Source organism: Temnothorax curvispinosus, unplaced genomic scaffold (genome assembly GCF_003070985.1).
Source record: "Temnothorax curvispinosus isolate PA1 unplaced genomic scaffold, ASM307098v1 QBEX01007135.1, whole genome shotgun sequence".
Lineage (NCBI taxonomy): Eukaryota > Metazoa > Arthropoda > Insecta > Hymenoptera > Formicidae > Temnothorax > Temnothorax curvispinosus.
In genome coordinates, this window is record NW_020216915.1 from 122868 (window position 1) to 142015 (window position 19148).

General features: G+C 43.9%; 1 protein-coding gene and 1 long non-coding RNA gene across 4 annotated transcripts in view; one reads left to right on the forward strand and one right to left on the reverse strand.

Moving 5' to 3' along the window:
* Positions 1-1131: 1131 nt before the first annotated feature.
* On the reverse strand, positions 1132-3255 carry LOC112456766. Its single transcript, XR_003041009.1, has 3 exons — positions 2978-3255; positions 2500-2588; positions 1132-1371 (listed from the first exon to the last, which is right to left on the reverse strand). It is a non-coding gene; the product is annotated as an uncharacterized LOC112456766 (long non-coding RNA).
* Positions 3256-3774: 519 nt separating this feature from the next.
* LOC112456767 (headcase protein) overlaps positions 3775-19148 on the forward strand; it is a 151221-nt gene continuing 135847 nt past the window's right edge. For all 3 annotated transcript variants that reach the window (XR_003041010.1, XR_003041011.1, XM_025019512.1), the window contains exon 1: positions 3775-5664. Coding sequence is in view for 1 of the 3 variants with exons in the window: in XM_025019512.1 (XP_024875280.1) it covers positions 4874-5664 (791 nt within the window). In the remaining 2 variants the exon portion in view is untranslated. The remainder of the gene's footprint in view (positions 5665-19148) is intronic.

Below are 19148 nucleotides of genomic sequence, written 5' to 3' on the forward strand. Positions count from 1 at the left end.
CGTATGACTGAACACACGTGAATGCTTGTAAAGATATTTCGAGTTGTGTGTTTGAATAAATTTTGTATGATTCTCCAATTATCTTATGGCAAAATAAATACAGACGCAAATGTAAATGTTAGTGAAAATACGAAAAGTTGTATATTCGTAATCAAAGCTTCAAACAAAGAAAACAGATAATTTTTACAAGTAAAATATTTTAAGATTATAAGCGTTATACAAAATTTAATTGACACAGTTGTAATAATGTGATAAAATATCGATAGATAGATAATTCATTTGATAGTCAACTCCATTGAACACTAAATATTCTATCTTGCCAAATCAATACGATCATATCAAATATGCGATAGTACGAGAAGTATAATTTATCTATGAAAACAATTTTTTATCAAAATAAATCTCGTATAGATATTAATTTCAGTTACGTTCTTATTATTTTCAATCTACGTTATGATAATTTATAAAATGATTTAGAAAGCAGGATCGAGCATTTCGCAAAAGAATCGTTATTTAGCGTTTCAATGTTGATAGGAATATCAGCAGGCTCAGCAAAATATCCACCGGAAAGAAAAATCTTTGATGCATCCGGTGTGCGCGATTAGAAATATTTTATTCGGCACGATAAACATGAAGAAAAAAGAATCGCTGCCGTTAATGGCGCTTTTCTTACAGATAACTGAATTGCGCGATAAGCGTAATGTTTAATGTTAAATCATATTAAATCAGAACGTTGTTTGTGCAATTCTCTCGCTGACACTTGCGATAACACGAATTCGCGAGAGTAAATCGAGAAATGACAGACGACAACACTCCTACGATTTATCATCGATAAATTGCTTTAACAAGCGTATTTGCAGATATAAATTTCTCGACAAATACCAGATATAACATCGGTATCTCGAATACAACTATACTTTATCAATACACACAATAAACGCTTATTTATTTAGTTTCTATTTTCGTGTCTTCTTTTACGTCAGCTGTATAGCTATCAAACATTTTTATCAAATAAAAATAGCAACGAGAGATTCTTTCTCGTTGATATTTTTATTCGGACATCAAAAATAGTCTTCGAAGAGACGAGTTTGCAGTGACGCGATCGGCGCCCTGAACTTTATAAAATTTGCATCGAAAGACTTTTGGCCTACCTGACTAATCGTATCTCGATCGCCTTATATGAGTCGCCACATTAGCCAATTAGCATAAATCGAGATTCCGTGGAAACAATTTCATCAGGATAAACGTGCGGAACAATTTTGTCGAGACTTACCTGCGAGATGAATCTTTCTGCGCGTAAATAAGTATCTCGGTCATGACCAACGAGCACCGAAACTGCGTATCCGTAGAAGTTTTGAGAGCGATGGAAATCTGCAAAAAAATAAGACTGCTTTATAATACAAAATAATTTGGGTAAAAGTTGGGATTTGATAACTGTAGAGCAACATCTTAATATTTTTAACGCGTAAGGAGCAAAACGTGCAGAGACGTTTTTACGGCGCATTTCGTTAAACTTGTCGGTTGATTATGCACGTCCTCAATATTGGCTGCTCTTCATTTTTGCACCGTGGCACGATCTCGTTTACGTAGATATCCACGATCGCGGCGTTTCGCGAATTTACGACGTACGCTTCGCGGGCTTTAACGGCACGTAGATGCGTAACGGGGAAAAGAAACAGCCCCCAGACGCTTAAGTGGAAAGTATTACTTGTACCTTTTTTTTCTTTAACGCGTTCGTCGTGAATCATCCGTTCCTTCTCTTCCCTTTCCGTGGCGCGGAGAGCATCACGAGAGCGTTTACGTACATTCGTTCGAGTTTGCGCGTAAATAAATGTAAATAACGCGGTTACCTTTGCCATAAATAATGATAAAAAAAAAAAAATGTAACGAAGAATGCGAAATACGGTCTACCATCAATTATATTTGAGGCCGTAATTACACGGTCGGTATATCGACATTGCGATACGTTTTCTTTTCAGAGATGCAAAATTTCAGAGCGAGAATCTTCATTAAATTTTTATATATTTATATAATTGCGTTAAATACTTTTATATTTATAAAACAAGGAATAAGCTTCCTTCATGTGAACACCGTAAAATCTCACTGGAATACCGAATTTCATATTCCAGCTGTATGTTGGTGGTGCGCGGATGAAGCGTTGTCACGTTTGGAGCCTTTTGCACACGTCACGGTTTTCACTTTATTCGGGCTTTAAAGCTCTTAGGCGAGTATTGTTTGCGCGATATACACGAGACAGAAAGGTAAGCCAATGTCAAAAGAACATGAACGAGATAAGAGAAATGAAACAGGAATTCGCGTGCATAAGCTCGTTTGCTCGAAAAACGAAGAGATGTTTAAGCAAAAAGTTACAGATTTCGGCATTAAAGTATATTAAAATGTCAGCTTATCCTAGAGTAAAATATTCCAAGAGAAATTACAAAATAAATTGCCATGTTATATAGATTTCTTATAATGTCGCATGTATATTTTTATACTTACTTAAACTATTGAAATTTGCTTCATTGCAGATAGATTTTGACACTGACACGTTGCCAAATGCGAGTTAACTCGACGTATACTGGTCTGACCTGCAATTAAAAAAATTGCAGTTATGAAAAAATTCGCAGGAAATACTTAATAAAATTGACGGTGGGCTTCTGAGATAAGAATAAAAAATTAATAATGGCGTTAAAAAACTGCGAACGTGTTAAAGTATTAAAATGAGCGTATTTAAAGTAAAATATTCCGAGAGAAATTACAAAATGAAGTGCCATATATTATTATTTATATAGATTTCTTATAATGTCATACGTATATTTTGATACTTGCTTAAAACTATTGAAATTTCTCCGTAACAGATATCTGACTCTAGAAAACTTATTGCAACTTTAAGTTGGCTACATCTAAAGCAGCAACGATTTATACGTGTTTAATATAGACAATTAATATAAATAACATAAGGTATATTTGTATTCACCTTATCAGTGCTACGGTCAGCATCTGGTAACGTCGAGTACAACGAATTTTGTCGCGATCGAGAAACGTAACTCCGATTGCTACTACGCCGCGAACGTAGCTAGTGTAGCTACTCCATTCCATAGCTCGCGCACGGGATTTCGGGTAAGAAACGAATATACGAGGCACGGGTTTCAGGCGTTACCCTCGCATGTACATACGTACGTACGTACAATTCCTCGTTGGAGTCGTCCGGGACTCGCCTCGTATCGCCGAAAGCGTGCACGCGCACGCATACACACGTAAGTCACGTAGCTCCGAATCATATTCGCGGGGCTGCGTTTGCCTGGCCTGCCTGCTTGCCTGCTTGCCTGCTTGCCGGCCGGCCGGGTTCGAAAAGTAAAACGACGCGCTCGCGCGTATACGTGCACACAGCGAGGCGCGCGCGAGCGCGAGAGAGACGCGGCGAGGAAACCAAAGGAAATGAGCGAGACGGCGGCAACGAGGTACCCGGCGGTCGCGCGACGGACGGAGAGACACTACGACGAGAAGGCGAGAAGGAGAGAGAGCGAGAAAGCGCGAGAGAGAGAAGGCACTCGGGCGTAGCAGGGGGCGACGTCGCGGGCGCGAGCGAGACGAGACGATTATCGCGGCTGCCGCGGTGCGGCGGTGTGTGCGCCGCGTCGCGGCCGACGGAGGTACGCGACAACGGCGCGCATCGATTGGCGCGCTAGCCGTGACCCCCACCATGATGCTTTCGCTTTCACCCAATGGGGCCTCACTTTCGCGCTCGCCCGCGTTAGGCGCCGCGGCAGCCGGCACGCTGTCGTCGCCGGCTTCTCTCAGTGTGACTGGTGCACCCTACGTGTGAGCGAGCGTTTTTCGTGGCGTCGTCTGTGGGCTCGTCCGTCTCGTCTACGGGAGAGAGAGAGAGAGAAAGAGAGGCAGAAAGAGAAGGAAGACGAACGGGAAAAGGGTTTCGGAAGAGGAGGCGTAGGAGGAGGTGGAGTGAGGCGGCCTCGGTGACGACGTGCGACATCGCAGACTGTAAAAACCACGTTAATTCGCGTATCAATCGTTAAAAGTGTGTCGATTTAAATCGTCGGCGGCGGTTCCGGCGTGAAACGCGACCGGCGACGTGTGTACGCGCGCGCGCGCGCGCGCTCCCTCGCGCTCACCATCGGAAATTGCGTTGCACACCGGGGCGGCGCGGACGGCGCGGTACGTACCGGCGCCGGTTGACCCTGACATTCGAGAGGCACTCGTCGTCTCGCGCGCGCAGGAGCGACATCGCGCTTGTTGTGTTCCGACTCGTCGACGGTGAACGAAGGAGCGAAGACGCGGAAGGACGAAGATCGCGGGTGCACCGTTTTTTGTGGATTCAGTACCGAGACTTCTTTTATTTTTCTCTTCTCCGCGGCGCGTCGTGTCGCGTCGCGGTCTTATCCCGCTGACCTTGACTCCGATGCGCCAGCGCGTCGACGGAAACGCCGAGGAACGTCAGCCCGTGTTCCGAGCGGTGTTTACGCGCGGTGTGTTGCCGATCGCGCGACCGGCCGCGGCGATTCCCGTTGTGACACGCGACGCGAAAACGAATGGACCCTGACTCTTCGGCGAGGCGGCGCCTTGATATCGCCGAGTCGAGCGAACCGGTTGCTCTGTCGCTCGATCTCACGCCCCCTCGTCGCCGCATCTGTATATCTATCGCGCGTGAGGTGTGCCGGCCGGAGATGAAGAAGTAGAAAAGGCAGACTGTAACGTGTGTGGCCATAACGAAGCGCGCGTTCCCTGCCGCGTCGACATCATCCGCGCGACTCTCGAGCGTATCGCGAGAACAACGTCACCCGTCGAGGAAGAGCGACTTAGCGGAAGAGAACAGCCGACCTTGACGTCGAGTCGAGTCTCTAGGGCGATCTATATGGCACCGCGGCGTCACGCCAACGGCGGCCACGGCGGCGGTGGCGGCGGCGGCGGCCTCGGCCTCCTGGAGAACGGAGGCGGGGGCGGCGGTGGCGGTGGCATTGGCACCAACGATCCCATGGACAACCTGCTAGGCCCGAGCCAGACGACGCGCTGCTGCACTCCGACCGGCGAGTGCCTGCGCGGCGACACCCTCATCCGCCTAAACGCCCTGCACGACGCGGTCAAGGTCACCTGCAACAACGACAACTGCCCGGTCGGCCAGTTCATGCATCGCGAGTGCTTCGACGCCTGGGAGCAGACGGTACTTACGTACCTGAAGAGCTGCGGCCGCGCCCGCAGCTGGTCCGAGCGTCAGCGTCACCAGAATCTCTGGACGAAGAAGGGCTACGATCTCGCGTTCAAGGCGTGCGGCTGCCGCTGCGGCCGCGGCCACCTGAAGAAGGACCTCGACTGGATGCCGCCCGGCCTCGGCAACGTCCCGGGCAATCGCCCCGACGAGAACGAGGCGAAGAAGAAGAAGCGACGTAACCGTCAGAACACCCGGCCGAGCCTGGCAGTGTCGGCCGGCCCGCCCAATCACGGCAACCACGTCGTCGCCGCGAACGGCCGCGGCACCAGCGAGGCCCAGATGATCGAGTCCGGTCGCGGCAGAGCCGGCTCCTTGTCGTCCAGCACCGGCTCCAGCTCGCCGCCGGCCACCAGCGAGCCCAGCGTCAGCCCTCTTCACCAGCCGCAGGCAATCATGAAGAAGAAAAGTAAAGTCGACTTTTTCAGCGATCGCGCGAGGTGAGTAATTTCCTCTATCGTTCTATTAGCTAATTAGCTGATAACATCCAAGGGTGAGAAGGGGAGGAATCAATCGCAGAATTATAACGCACTTTGTTCAAACGTATACCGTCATTATCTTCACTGTGGCATCGACGAGAGCAATTTATTTTTACGTTCTTAACGCGTTTACTTGCCCAATAATTTCTCTTCACAACAAAACACGCGAAGATGAATTGTTTTTGTAGAAAGACCTTGTCGCTTAAATACGAATTCTTGTAAATTTTGGAAACGTACCTGTCTGATATTTCAATTCGTTCTCGCAATTGACTATTAGAGATTGTTGGTATAGGATTGCGAACAAAGGCTCTCTGAATATTTTTCGACTAAGACTGTGCGCATTGTGAGATAGAAACGATGCATCGTGCTCTTTTCACGCAAATCCCTCGAATGGGATCTCGCTAAGGAAAGAAAGGCCGAATCTTCGGATAAGAATGATAGATGAGAAGGAACGCGTCGCGTCGCGGGCGCGCGGGAGTCGTTTTCCCGTCGAGACCTTCGTCGCGTGTCGTTGTGTGGGTGTGTCTTCCGGGGAAAGACGACACCTTAAAGCAGACGCGTGAGAATGAAAACCGTGAAGACGCCGACGAAGCCTTTTGATGTGTGGATTTGTGAAAAAAAATACAAAAACTGAGAAGCCACATACGGACAGATTGGAATGTAAAGAATGTATATGCAAAAAGAAAAGACCGCTCGCGATATTTTAATGCTTATATGACGTAAAAACTGGGCGTGGCTAAGAACCGAAGTATTTCCTCTTGTGAATATTCAACGTTATTTTTTTTTATGGAGGGGCAAGTTTGTTACGACAACTCCTATATAAATCACGAAATTCAGAAAATCCAGAATATCTTCTGTTTTAAATTTGCACGGTTATATCGTTCTAAGCGCGGCCCACGAGAATAAATTTCGCCTCACACACACATACACACACGAAAACATATCAGGTAAAATTGGTTTCGGTTTCGAGACTTGCTACTTGGTTCTTTCTTACATAATCGCGTCCCACCGAACCGCAGTTAATCCAGCCGTTTCTTTTATGAGTTTGTCGCTCGCCGCGTTTTATGGTCTCCAAATATTTAGATAAAAGCGCACCGCGCGATTTCTGTCGCGGCAGATGGTGCCCAAATGATGGCGAAGAAGATTCTCGGAAGATGTGTTTGGTTCTCGGGACTAGGCGGAAGCCTTTAACGAGATGAAAAGAAGGGGGGGAGGGTTAAAGGAGCGTCCTGCCGAAACTGGTTGTTGATGTATGATTGTTGATGTTCAACATCGTCATGCACATCGCGAACATTTGAATTTGCGTTAAAACATCTTGCGAAATCACGAAACGGCAAATGACATTCGGTTTCTCATAGAGACGAATCGATTCTGATTCGCCGCCTCGTGAAATTCGACACCGGGGACTTTTCGGGAGAGGCAGAGGGGACAGAAACGACGCGCCGAACATCGCAAATTCGATAGAGGTCCCAACCGCTGGTTAATTCGCTCTACTGATTTTTAATATTAATCATTGCCTGCTGGTTTCGCAAAAGAGCCGTGGAACCGGTTCACGCACTCATTGAAGTTCTGAAATATGCGGCGCGGCTCCGTGGCATTTTTTAAGAGCGTCTCAAAGAAAGGATCTTATTACAGGGTAGAAAGTTTAAAAAAATCAGAGTTTAAAGAATGTTCGAAACTAATCGGAACTTTGCTTCTTTGGACAAGAGCTTGCGTCTATATTACGTTAATATTAATCTTGCGCGCTTTTTTGTACTGAAATCTTAAATTTGACAAACTTAAGCGAAAAACTTTTAAGACGTTGCACTGCCGAGGAGCGTCATAAACTCAGCAAATTGTTCGGACGACTGGCGTGCCTTTATTAAAATTTTATGACGTTCCATATTGTATACCGCGATTATCTAGCAGTTTCTTTGTTCAGTTCGCGATAGCGGTTTGTATCGAAAGAGAACGTGCGCCAATTCCGAGTCGATCCACAAGACTAGTGTTCGTAAGATTTTAAACATAGATTGTATTTTGACTGCTTTTGACGTCACACATACGCACGCGAGACGCAACACAGTTAAAAATCGTAATACATGTTTTTCTTTCCGTTGACGGGACGATTTATATTTCGGCGGTGTGTATTTTGCACGAGGGAAATAAAAAGAGCGAGTGTCGTCGGAGGGAGGAAACGCAGGCGAGTCGTCGTTCGCGTCCGCGTGTCGTAAAAGCAACTCTCCGGGCGCGCGTTCGAGAGGGCATGAATGAACGCCGCTGGTCTGTTTTCTCGTCGCGCGTAGGTCGCTCTCCATAGAGCGATGTCGGGCATGGTGTTGCCGCGCTACGTGCGTACGTGCCTCCGTGCACGCGTATTAGGTTGCTCTAGACCTCCGGTGAGAGAGCGAGAAGACGAAGGGCAGCGGGAGCGAGAGAGCCACCACGACGATTACGACAGCGCTCCACCCATAGTACACGCGCGCGCTCTTCGCGCCTCTGTGTGTGTGCGCGCATGCATGTGTGCATCCTATATATAGATGCAGCCTTGGAAACCTGTCCTATTTCTGTTTATGTGTACCTCCTCCAGTTCGACGGGTCGGGAACCCTCCTGGGCCCTGATGCTTCGCCGCGTTCTACGACGCCGAATTTTTCCAGACTTCTGACCTACGCTGTCTATTTGCTCGATTGAGAGCTCGCTCGTGATGAACGCGGATTTATCTTGCTAAGCGCCGCTTCGCAAGATAATTCGCAGATAAGAAAGCGTGATAAATAACGCGGGATATAATTGAAAAACGTTTTCTCTTTTTTGAGAAAGCTATAATTGCAGTTCTTTAATTCTTTGAGTCGATAATTTTTTATTTTATAAAATTGTCATTTCAGATTCGTTCGCTGTTTTTAAGCTCGAAAAAACAATAAAGTCTATAATATGTAAATCTAAAGTTAATGCTAATTCTATATTGTTAGGACTCTTTTGAATTTATAACAAGGATAAATGCATTATAATTATTGAAAGCATTATATCTTATATCGTTTGAATGCATTTAAGTTTTTTCGAACACAACGGCTAGCAAGATCTTCAGACCCTCTCCGCATTCTCGGTTTCGTTTTCGTTTCGGGCGCGATCGGGCGGTACCCTTGAGGCGGGTGCACATGTACCAAGATGCAACGGCGAGTTTAGGCCGCTCACGCACGAGTAGGGCGGCTGGGACCCGTTGAAGCTTGTTGTGTGTACGTTTGTGCGTGCGTGTGTGATGCGTGCACGTATGCACAAAGCGATTGCTAACGTTGGAAAAGAGGGAGAAGAAGACGAAAGAGGGGAGGGGTGGAGGGAGGATGCTCGTAACCTTGACCGTGGCCACCTTCTCAGGGCCACCGAGCGAGGAGGAGTCTGAACGCTCTAGCAGCTCCCAAGGCCAACGGCATGGAATCACGCCACTACGATTTAAAGAGGTAGAGAGCGTCGAGAGGATGCTGCTAAAAACCTGCACCCGGTTGCCTGTGCAGCTTTTCGCGCAACATCGAAAAAATCTCGGTTAACTTCTGTGTTACGATCAAATATTGCTTGTTCTTTTGATATCTCGACCGATGTCTGTTACTTTTTCGCGCCTCTCTTTAAGGCTTATCTATCTGTGCTCCAGTTTCGATTAACACATTTCCAAAGGTTTGCAATTATTTCTTTTTTTAGATTTTCGATTTTTTGCGACATTGCTTGGCAGAGGATTTTCTCTAGAAAAATAACTTGATTCTGTTATGATTTTTATAAGGCAACTGAAATAGACGATAATTAGTCTTTTAGATATAATGTAATAGATATTTTTAGATTATTTTATTGTACATTTTATTATCTTATTGAATTTCTTAAGCAATGACTTCGCCTATTTTAAGTTTCGTTTGCTCACACTTTGAAACAGGAAAGTAGATAATACGAAAGTAAATAATAGTGTCAGTGCTGTTCTGGCATTTAACGCTCTTATTTCCAATATAATTACGTCGTTAGTGCTGAGACGTAAAACTTATCGAGGCCGCGAATTTTCCGCACGAATTTCCTTTGTTCCGGACTCTCTGTCCTCCTGACACATTCACCGCGTTTTACATTCTACGATTAAAAGGAGAAGATGCGAATGAAGCTGAAGAATTAATTCACACCTACGAACGTGCACAGAACACTCGAGATTCTTATTGTTAGTGTTACGTAGTAGTTCCGTGCAACTATGAGCTCACCTTTATTCTGAATCTTGTGGGTGGTGGCCGTAGCATGAATCTCGACCCGAGAGCCACGATACGATATCGCGGACGGTGCGGATGTTGATCACGAATTCTGAGGATCGTTACGTGTTAAACGCACCGCGAGGGAGAGGGGCGTGAAAACCACCGCCCCTTCCGTTCATCGCGCAATATAGCAACAGGGCGGTTATTCTCGGGAACGTTGCGTCCGTTTATGCCGCGCGTATGATAGCGATTTCCCCTCTTTTTTCCTCTCCTTTTTGCGAACTTTCGTTCGCCTCCTCTCTTCGTCGCGACTGTTACGGACGTCTTTGGAAGAGACCAGCGTGCGGATCTATAAATTTCCGCTGTTGCTGTGGCGCGCGACGAGCTCACCGAGGGCTCGGATTTTAACTGGGAATAAATCGCGAAACGCTCCATTCACGGCCATTCGTAGATGTTCACTATACCCTCGGAAAAACATGCCGCGAATTTTTTTTCTCGTGCGACATCTTTCATGCGTTAATATTTATTGGGAGGGCGTACCGGACAATTTTTTGCGGGCTTATAAATTTTATCTTTATTTCGCTTTTCTCCTTTGCCGTTGCTCGACATATCTAGACATTACGGAGATGCATGTACGCTCGCAGAACTATTAAGAGAATCGTTGGGTTCTAATAGCTTGAATCTGAGAGCGAGTTACTGTATATAAGTATAGAGAAATCGCTGTTAGAGGAGGATTAATCCTTCGAAATTGATTTAATACCGATTTAATAGGATTCTTTGAAAGAATAAAAGAAAGAAATGAGAGAACACACAAAGATATTAAAATTGCAATAAATCTTCATAAACATTTACCATTGATTCCGATCTAATCTGTGCGCACTCGCGCGTACTTGTTTTCCATTTCGAGCATTCGCGTTCCACATACTACGAAGTTTCTCCGACAAAGCGTGCATTGAATTTGTAAGTACGCATGAAACGCGTTGTGGAAAAAATTGACAGGGATAATATCGTAAATTTATACGGTGCATTCATATCGCGGCGCGTTAGATTGTATAAACTTTCTCAGGAATACGGGTCTAGGTTTACGATAACGATAAGGTATCTCAAATTGCGGCCGTGGCAGTTAAATCTGGATAGTGAGGTGAGTAAGGGATTGCACTTCTCGGAAAAGCGCGTGACCGATAATTTTTAGATAATTCTTTGCTATGTGGAATTACTACATTTACGCCTTACGATTATATTCATTCCGGCATTCTCTGGTTTTGTACAGGGGAATACGTTTATTCAACACAGATATGCGCTAATTGTGGTCACATCCGCAGGAATTTAACCAAAGTTATATATTCGAAATATTGCACGTGACATTTGCATTTCAAATTTTCGATCAATTAGTCCCGTTATACCATTTGCATCATCCGAAAGTGAGTGGCAGGCGAAGAGGTAGTCAAATTGCAGGGCTGTTGATCGCATGCGCGTGATCGTGATTAATCTGTCTATAATTGCAAGCTTGGAGCGGACGCGTATGGATTAACACTCACCGATTGCGTTCCACAAACGAATTGCCCGCTCGCATCGCGCGTGTACACGTTACGAACGCTGATAATCGTTTGTATGCGATCACGTCCATGCAATTTGCAGCGATATATCAAACGTATCGATTTCAATGAGCGCCATTAAAACACTTATACAAAACAGAGATAAAGAACCCTAAAAAAATTTCAAATAAAATCGCAAATTTGTATTCTCATTTAGCTGCAGCTTCACATTTAGTTGTTGAACGCGGCCGAAAATTTGATTTCAAACTTTATTTATGAAGTATGTCGATATACACCAATTACATAATTAGGATGTTATTAAGATCAAATCTTCCACAAGCCAAGGGATGCAATCAAACTGATGTAATTTTTAATATAATGCTACAGTTTTCACGTCGAATATTTCGAAGAAAAAGCGCCATTTGCGCTCATAATTGCATCCGGCTGCAGCGGAGACGACATCTCCTGTAAAAAATCGCAAAGTAATGGTGGAAGTAAGCCGACGGGGCGCAGGGGAATCGAGAGAGGAGCGACGAGTTTGGGGATTGACCCTGAACCCCGACCCTGAGGCCGAGAAACGCCCCAAGGATGCCTTAAAGACGACGGGGCGAGATGTTCCTCCCTCTCGCGCGCGCATTTCTTTTTGAAAAGGTGGAAGTTGCTCTTAATTAAATTCCCTCCGAGGGGATACACTCTCTCGCTCCTCGTCTCGTTATCAAATCCAACAGGATTCTCGCGTTATTATCGGTCGCACTTTTTTTTTCTGAATAAGACATTCCGGGCACGCCGGCTGGCTCCTGGATGTGCCAATTATTAAAGAAAAGCAGCGCGACACTAACGATAGCCGGCAGGACAACATCGATATTTCGTCGAAATATCGATAATTAAGTGAAAATATCGATACTGCTTCAGCAATTTATCATTAATATATTATACCGATGTTACATGGCTTTTCTTAAAGATATTACTATTATTTTCTTCTCCGTACGTATCTCAAGCTTTCATATCGTATTCAATTTTGTGTAATAAAATATGAAGTATATGAAGAAATTAAATATTCCTCAGAGATATTTTCTTATACAAGTTCTCAACAATAGAAGAAAATGATTATGAGAATATCGATATTACGGAAGGTCGCCGCCTCGAAGTACAAAGCGACAGTTGTGCACAAAGCGCTGCGCGAGAGGAAAAAGTTTCTTTTCCATCTTTATTCTTGCAGATAGCGCGCAAGAAGTAATTTCCATACGGCGCGAGTTGAAATTACTTTTTGTTAAACGCGAGGGCGCCGCGCGTTTGTGTTCTTCACTATTTTCACGTAGATATAAAAGACGCAAGTTTATAAAAGGATTAGACTTCATTACATCCAGCACCCGCGGTCACTGTCGCGAAGTTGAAACTTTTATCCCTCTCTTAGCGTATCGCGTTAATAATAACGGCAGTTCATTAAAAGCGCATGTTTTGTTAAGGTGCCTTTTCACGTTAACGCTCGACGCTCATTTTTAGCAAGTAAAAATCTTCAGAAATAATATCTTTTATTTATATATATATATATCCATAAAATATTATTACTTGAAGATATTACTTGAAAATAATTAATATTTTACGTATTTTGAAGTCTATGTTTGATTGTACTGGGACGATTAACGACGATTCAGCGACGACGCTGAATATTAAACAAATTCAACTTCATTTCTTTGACGCTAGCGTCAAAGCGAAATCACCACGTTCACCTTGTTGACGCTCATTTTCAGCGTCTCATGAATTGGCACCTTTAAACAATCTCAGCTCGACGAGAAAATTTTTTAATATAAAAAGCTGAGATGAAATTTAATGGACACTTCTTTTGATAAAAAAACATCTCCACGACTCGCGACTTAGAACTTTCGTCAGAACAATTTTTCAGACAATTTTTCAGTACTCGATACTAGCTATTGATATTTGTCATTAGAGGAAGTTGAACGAAACGTTCGACAAGTGACATAATATATACTAGATGTTTTTTTCGGCGTGTGAGATAATCGACACGAAGGTCGGGATAATAATGAACTCTGTCAACGATTCTCGGAGCGGAGGCTCGTGACAAGGCGCGGTAATTACGGAGTCAAAAATTAATTCGGTTTCGCATTCAGCTCGCGGACTTGCAAGGCACCGAACGGCCTTCACACGTTGACCCAAACATAGGCGTTTCTCGCGCGCGCTCACGTTTGCACGCACGCTTATATGGCATTCGTCGCATTCGTAACGAGCTGTTTGCCAAATTCATGCAAATATGTATGGGTCGTACGAGACGATTGTGGAGGAAACGGGCGAGGAGGAGGCAAGGGGAGAGGGAGATAGGAGCATAGCGCCTCGCCTACTCGTACGTCATTAACATTCATGAACTGCAGGCGAGCCGTTCTGTCCTCCTTCCTCACCTTTGTATTTCTTCCGTCCGTTTCTTCGCGCGGTTTCCTACCGTTCCGGCGTAGTTTTTCGCGAAGGCGAAATTTTATCGCGCCGACGAGCTCGCTTGCATATTGAAAGCCCGCAATGAGGTCGCCATGAATACAAATCGCGTTAGAAAAATCCGAGTTATATTTGGGCACAATAGATGCAGTCGTCGATGCGTCGTGACTCGGCGACGATTGCGCGAGTGAAGATAATATTGTTTCCGACACAGTTCCTGTTTTTTTTCTTCGCGTAACCTGACTCAACCCGACCTCGCTGACATCAGTTTCATATGCAAAATGTGGAAAAAAATATATTCTTTTACAGCGCGAAATACGATGAATTAAATTAAATTCATGTTTATTTCTTTTTAGAAATGCATTTAAACAGAGGTAAATTCATGATAACACATAAATATTTAAAGAGTTGCTGCAAAGCAACTCTTTTTGCTTATATGATAATTACCATGAAAATACACATTATCCATTGTAGTTAAATTAAATTAAATTTAGTTAAATTTAATTAAATTTAATTCGTTGAGAAAAAATGTATTTCAAGCAACATTAATATGTATGCTGCGCCATTTTACGATCTTGTGTGCTTGAAAGTTTCTCAGATACGGAAGTTAAACGTATTCCCGCCTATACTCGGGGGGAATTAAATTTCTGTTAGAATTCCAGAGGCGATAAGGTTCTCAAGGTAATAAGCCGAATAGCCATCGTGCGCATCCCTCGGCGGAAGAGTTTTACGCGCTCTTGACTTTCGGGGGACGGTGATTACTTAAAAATTACATCCCTCGGACGAGTTTAATTACGTTAGGCTTGTCCGACGTGTGACGGGCGGCATTTCGGCGGAAACGGTGTCGCGTTTTCGGTCGGTTTGCCGAATTGCGGCAATTAAGGAAATTGCGTTTCGCTGTGAGGCGCGCTTGTCGAAACTTTTCGACCTCGGCTTAATTAACGGACGAAAGAGGGACAGAGAGGTCAGACTTGAGAACGTCTTCAATTGCACTGTAATGTTAACGCAAGCTGAATTTTTTTTAGTTGACCGAAAATTATCGCATGACTTTATTCTTAATTGTACAATTATATTTATGGCGATGAACAATGCATTTTTAATTAAAATGAACATTAATGTACCCGTCAGCATTTTAAACATGAAAAATTTCGGTGGAACAAAGAATAGTTACAATAAAAGTGGTAGTTGAAGATAAACATTTAATGCTAATTCGTCTATCTAATTCTGAGTATAATATGAAAATCTAATATCGATATGATATAAGAATGAAGCTGAATTATGTTCCGCACTAGATATAATCTCACGGCTTATTATTGAATGTGATAAATGGGGAATATGAATATAGATTAAAGTCAAGTAGATATTTTATGCATTGTGAGCGATACCCACAGAAATAGTTTTTGGGTTGGCAAGGCTTCCCAACGTTATAACGGTTTTTTTTTTCGACGATCATAATTCGTGCCGATCCACGTGACTCGATCCGAGCTCGAATTTCTCATGGAAGATTGCTCCGAACCCTCTCATTGTCTCGACAGAAACAGAGAGAGGCTTCGCGGTATTATAACGTTACATGAGCGTGTTACGGAATATGTAATTCGATGCCAGAATATCCTGTTCACATAAGTTAGTAAGGATACTTTGAATATGTGTCAAAAGGCAGCCGCCCTCACATTGCGATATTATTATCTTAACTTATATGAACATCGAATACGTTAAGAACGTCAAAACTTTTCGTTTCGCTGACTCAGGAATATCGCAGTAGTTATAATAAGCATGATATTTTTCTAAAGTCTGCAGAAAAAGTTAGACAGAGAGAAACGGCCTTTAATCTTTTCAATATAAAATATGTTGTCCAGATACTCTTTACATTGGATTATAAAAGGTCATCAATTTTTATCAATGCGTTATACTTTATTAAAGATAATTGAATCATATCGAAATCACCTTTATCAAAATTCATATAGAATATAGCAAATGACATTAAGAACTTTTAAATCCAGGACACTGATCTTAATTTATGAAGTCGATTCAAATTGCTAAATTGTCGTAAAACGAAAATAACATCAATCGCGCAAGTATCTCATACATGCTAATTGAACCGGGGAATCCCCGGACGAATACAGATTCACGTGTCGCCACTTCTAACAATCGCAGCGGAATATATTGCGTCGGAAGCAACGAACACGTCACTTCCGTTTCCCCGGGAGGGGAAGCAGACGATCTATATTCCAAAAGCTTCTTCGATGGCGCGAAGAAGTTCTCCCGCAGGAACCACTCCCGACTCCGGTTAAATCTCAATCTTGCGCTCCCTCTTTCTCCACTCCCTCTCCATCTGTGTTTTCTTGCGATTTCTTTATATATCCTTTTTTCGAAATGCGGAGGCTACGACAAAGAGGTATTCTTTCAAATACGTTCGATCGGTTGTATCGCGTTCCTGCAACGACCCGCCGGCTAAATCACCAGCCTAAAACGCCAGCCAAGCAGCCTGCCAGTTCGTCCTGGCAGCGCCCGGATCCTTATTTACGCGATCCCGTTATCTTTGGCCGCCCGCGCCCTCATCTTCCTCCCCTCTCCGCCGTGTCTTCCGTTTCTCTCGCCCTGCCGTCCGTTTCATCGGATTCCTCGAAGGCGAGAGTTAAGGAGGACGAGGAGAACCAGACGAGAAAGATTCGCCGCCGCACCTCCTCTCGCATTCGTACGTGTATATTCTACGCACGAGAGTGTGTAAATTATTACAGGCCCGGAGGTGGTTTATTGCTAATTGGTTTGTTAACGTCGTGTTCGCTTTGCTCGAGAAGAAGAGAGAGGGAGAGAGAAAGACGCAACTCGCATTTTCCTCGCGTGCACGATACACTTGTTTGGCGCTCGCATGCAATTTGTGGGTATGCGCCTCGGAAAATAGGGGAAACTTTTACCAGCCACATTTAATTATAGCGAAAACGTTTCTCCCTCCTCTTCTCTTCTCTCTCTCATCTCTTTATCTCTCGTCTACGGCATGTACCATAACATATGGATATGTGATATGAAGCGCCTCGCGTGCTTCATTGTTTATATTTGATGCCTGATAATACGTTTCGCAATAATTTGTTAAATAATTATGGCCTACCGCGGCTCGAATGTATTTTCCAAGTACGCGCGCCGAGAAAAACAACCGAGAGAAAAATTTACCAGCTAGAATTAATTGTGATAATGATATCTCTTGCTTTCTTTTTCTCTTGTTTCTATTGTTATAATCTAACATGCTATATTTCTTCTAAAATCTAATATATTATTAGACAAATGTGTAAATGTTCAGTTACATGTTCATCGCGTGCGTAATAAAGATTAAGTTGAGAGCAATGTTTGCACTTGATAACATACTCGATATATTCTATATATATATATATGTATACATATACTATATTTATAAGAATATCTCAGAGTAGTTTATCACAACGTGCACTTTAGCGTGCATTTTTTTTAAATTAATGAAAGAGCATAATGCATAATGAAAGAGTAATTCGTCGAACAGAAAATTTCAAAGTTTTTGACAGCAAATAATTAAAATATAAATTTGAAATATTTCAATTAAAAAATTCCGTAATTAGTCTGTTAAGGCTTCACAATCTACATTATTCTCAATGATATCCGCTCGGAAAGAGGTGCAAACTAATGAAAATTTCAGACATTCGAAATGAAATGTGACTACGGAGCTTAGAGTCCGCTTGTGTCTCTGCCTCTTGAAAATCTGGCGGGAATTCGTGCTTTCTGGAGCACGTGAGCATATAATCCTCGAGAGTTCCCTGCGCTGTATAACTGTGTGGCGAGTCGAGAGGGGGGGGGATTAACCTTTAGAGTTCTCAGGTAATCCTCTCTCTTTGGCGAGATTCATTCGGGGGGTCTGTTATCGCGTCGGGGATAAGTCCGCTTACAAGGACCTCCTTACACGATCGTTCGACTTCCTTTTTCTCACGCGCGTACGTGTCCTGGCGAGGAGAAAAAAGCTTCTTATCCGCCGACTCTATTTCGGTTTATTGGATGGCTCTCGTTCTCGACGTCGCTCCGATTCTCTTTCCAACTGCAACTACCATCGATACTCGGCTACGGGTATTCGTAATATCATTTTCTTAATCTGGCCAAATCTAACAATAAGTGAACGAATTCCTGCGATTTCGACTGTCGTAAGATCAAATCACAAAATTTCAAGCTGAAATTCGATTTACAGAAATATATATAGCCTTATAATCATAAATTTTATTGTAAATTACATTATATAAGATCCGCCACGTAAAGCGATATATTTTTTATTCTCGTAATCAAATGTCAGGTTTATTAACTGATAACCTTGTACACAAGCACCGACGATTTCTGCTTTGCGTAACTAACTAGCTGCACCACCACGAACGCAGTCTCCCACGATTGTCGCGTCCGCTTTTCTCCCTCGATTCACCCCGGTGACATTTTCGGTGACGAGTCAGTCGAGTACGCGTCGCACAACTCGCACAAAGCAATGCAACAATCCAGCGACGGTCTCTTTCGAGGGGGCGGGAGGAAGGGGAGGAGGGACGAGAGCGCGCGTTCCTGAACATGACACTCGAAATCGCACCCTTTCAGGCATCGTCCAACCAGGCTCTCGCTATCGACAGTGTGCCGTTGACATTGACCCTCAAAGACGGCTCGTGTCGGCGACAAAAGCCTCGCTTCGGCATCCCGGACGGGATTTAACGAAACACAGCGAGGAGCGAGAGGGAGATTGGAGAGCAGTTGGTTCGCTATGTTTGCGGACATACGTTTGACGGATCTTTTCCCTTCTCACCCTCCATAGTATATAAACAGTTCTAGTCAATACTTTGCGCGACGTTTACTCCCGATATCACAGCTGAGATATTCTAGCTTCGATAATTCGATAGCCGCGAGAGATGGTTTTATGTACACACAACACACAAGATCACGCGACGATATATCGTGTGGGTAAGACGGAGCGATTTGGCAACAAAAAAAGAGAAGGAAAAATGTTACGGCTGATATCGAACTTGTTCGAAACTTGTAGGCACATGTTACTGCCGCGTCGCCGCGGTATAATAGCGAACTGAATATCTTGGTATAATTCCGATATCTTACATCTGCTCCCGGTGATGAAAGACGTTTATGCGCGTTTAAAATACAAATTAATATCGCCTAATGTAATTCGCGTGTAAAATGTTTTCGATAGTCGACAGGATTGATTCTCGATATCCTTCGCGATGAGAGAGAGCCTTTGTAACGCGAATTAATGAATATCTTGCCTAGATTAGACGC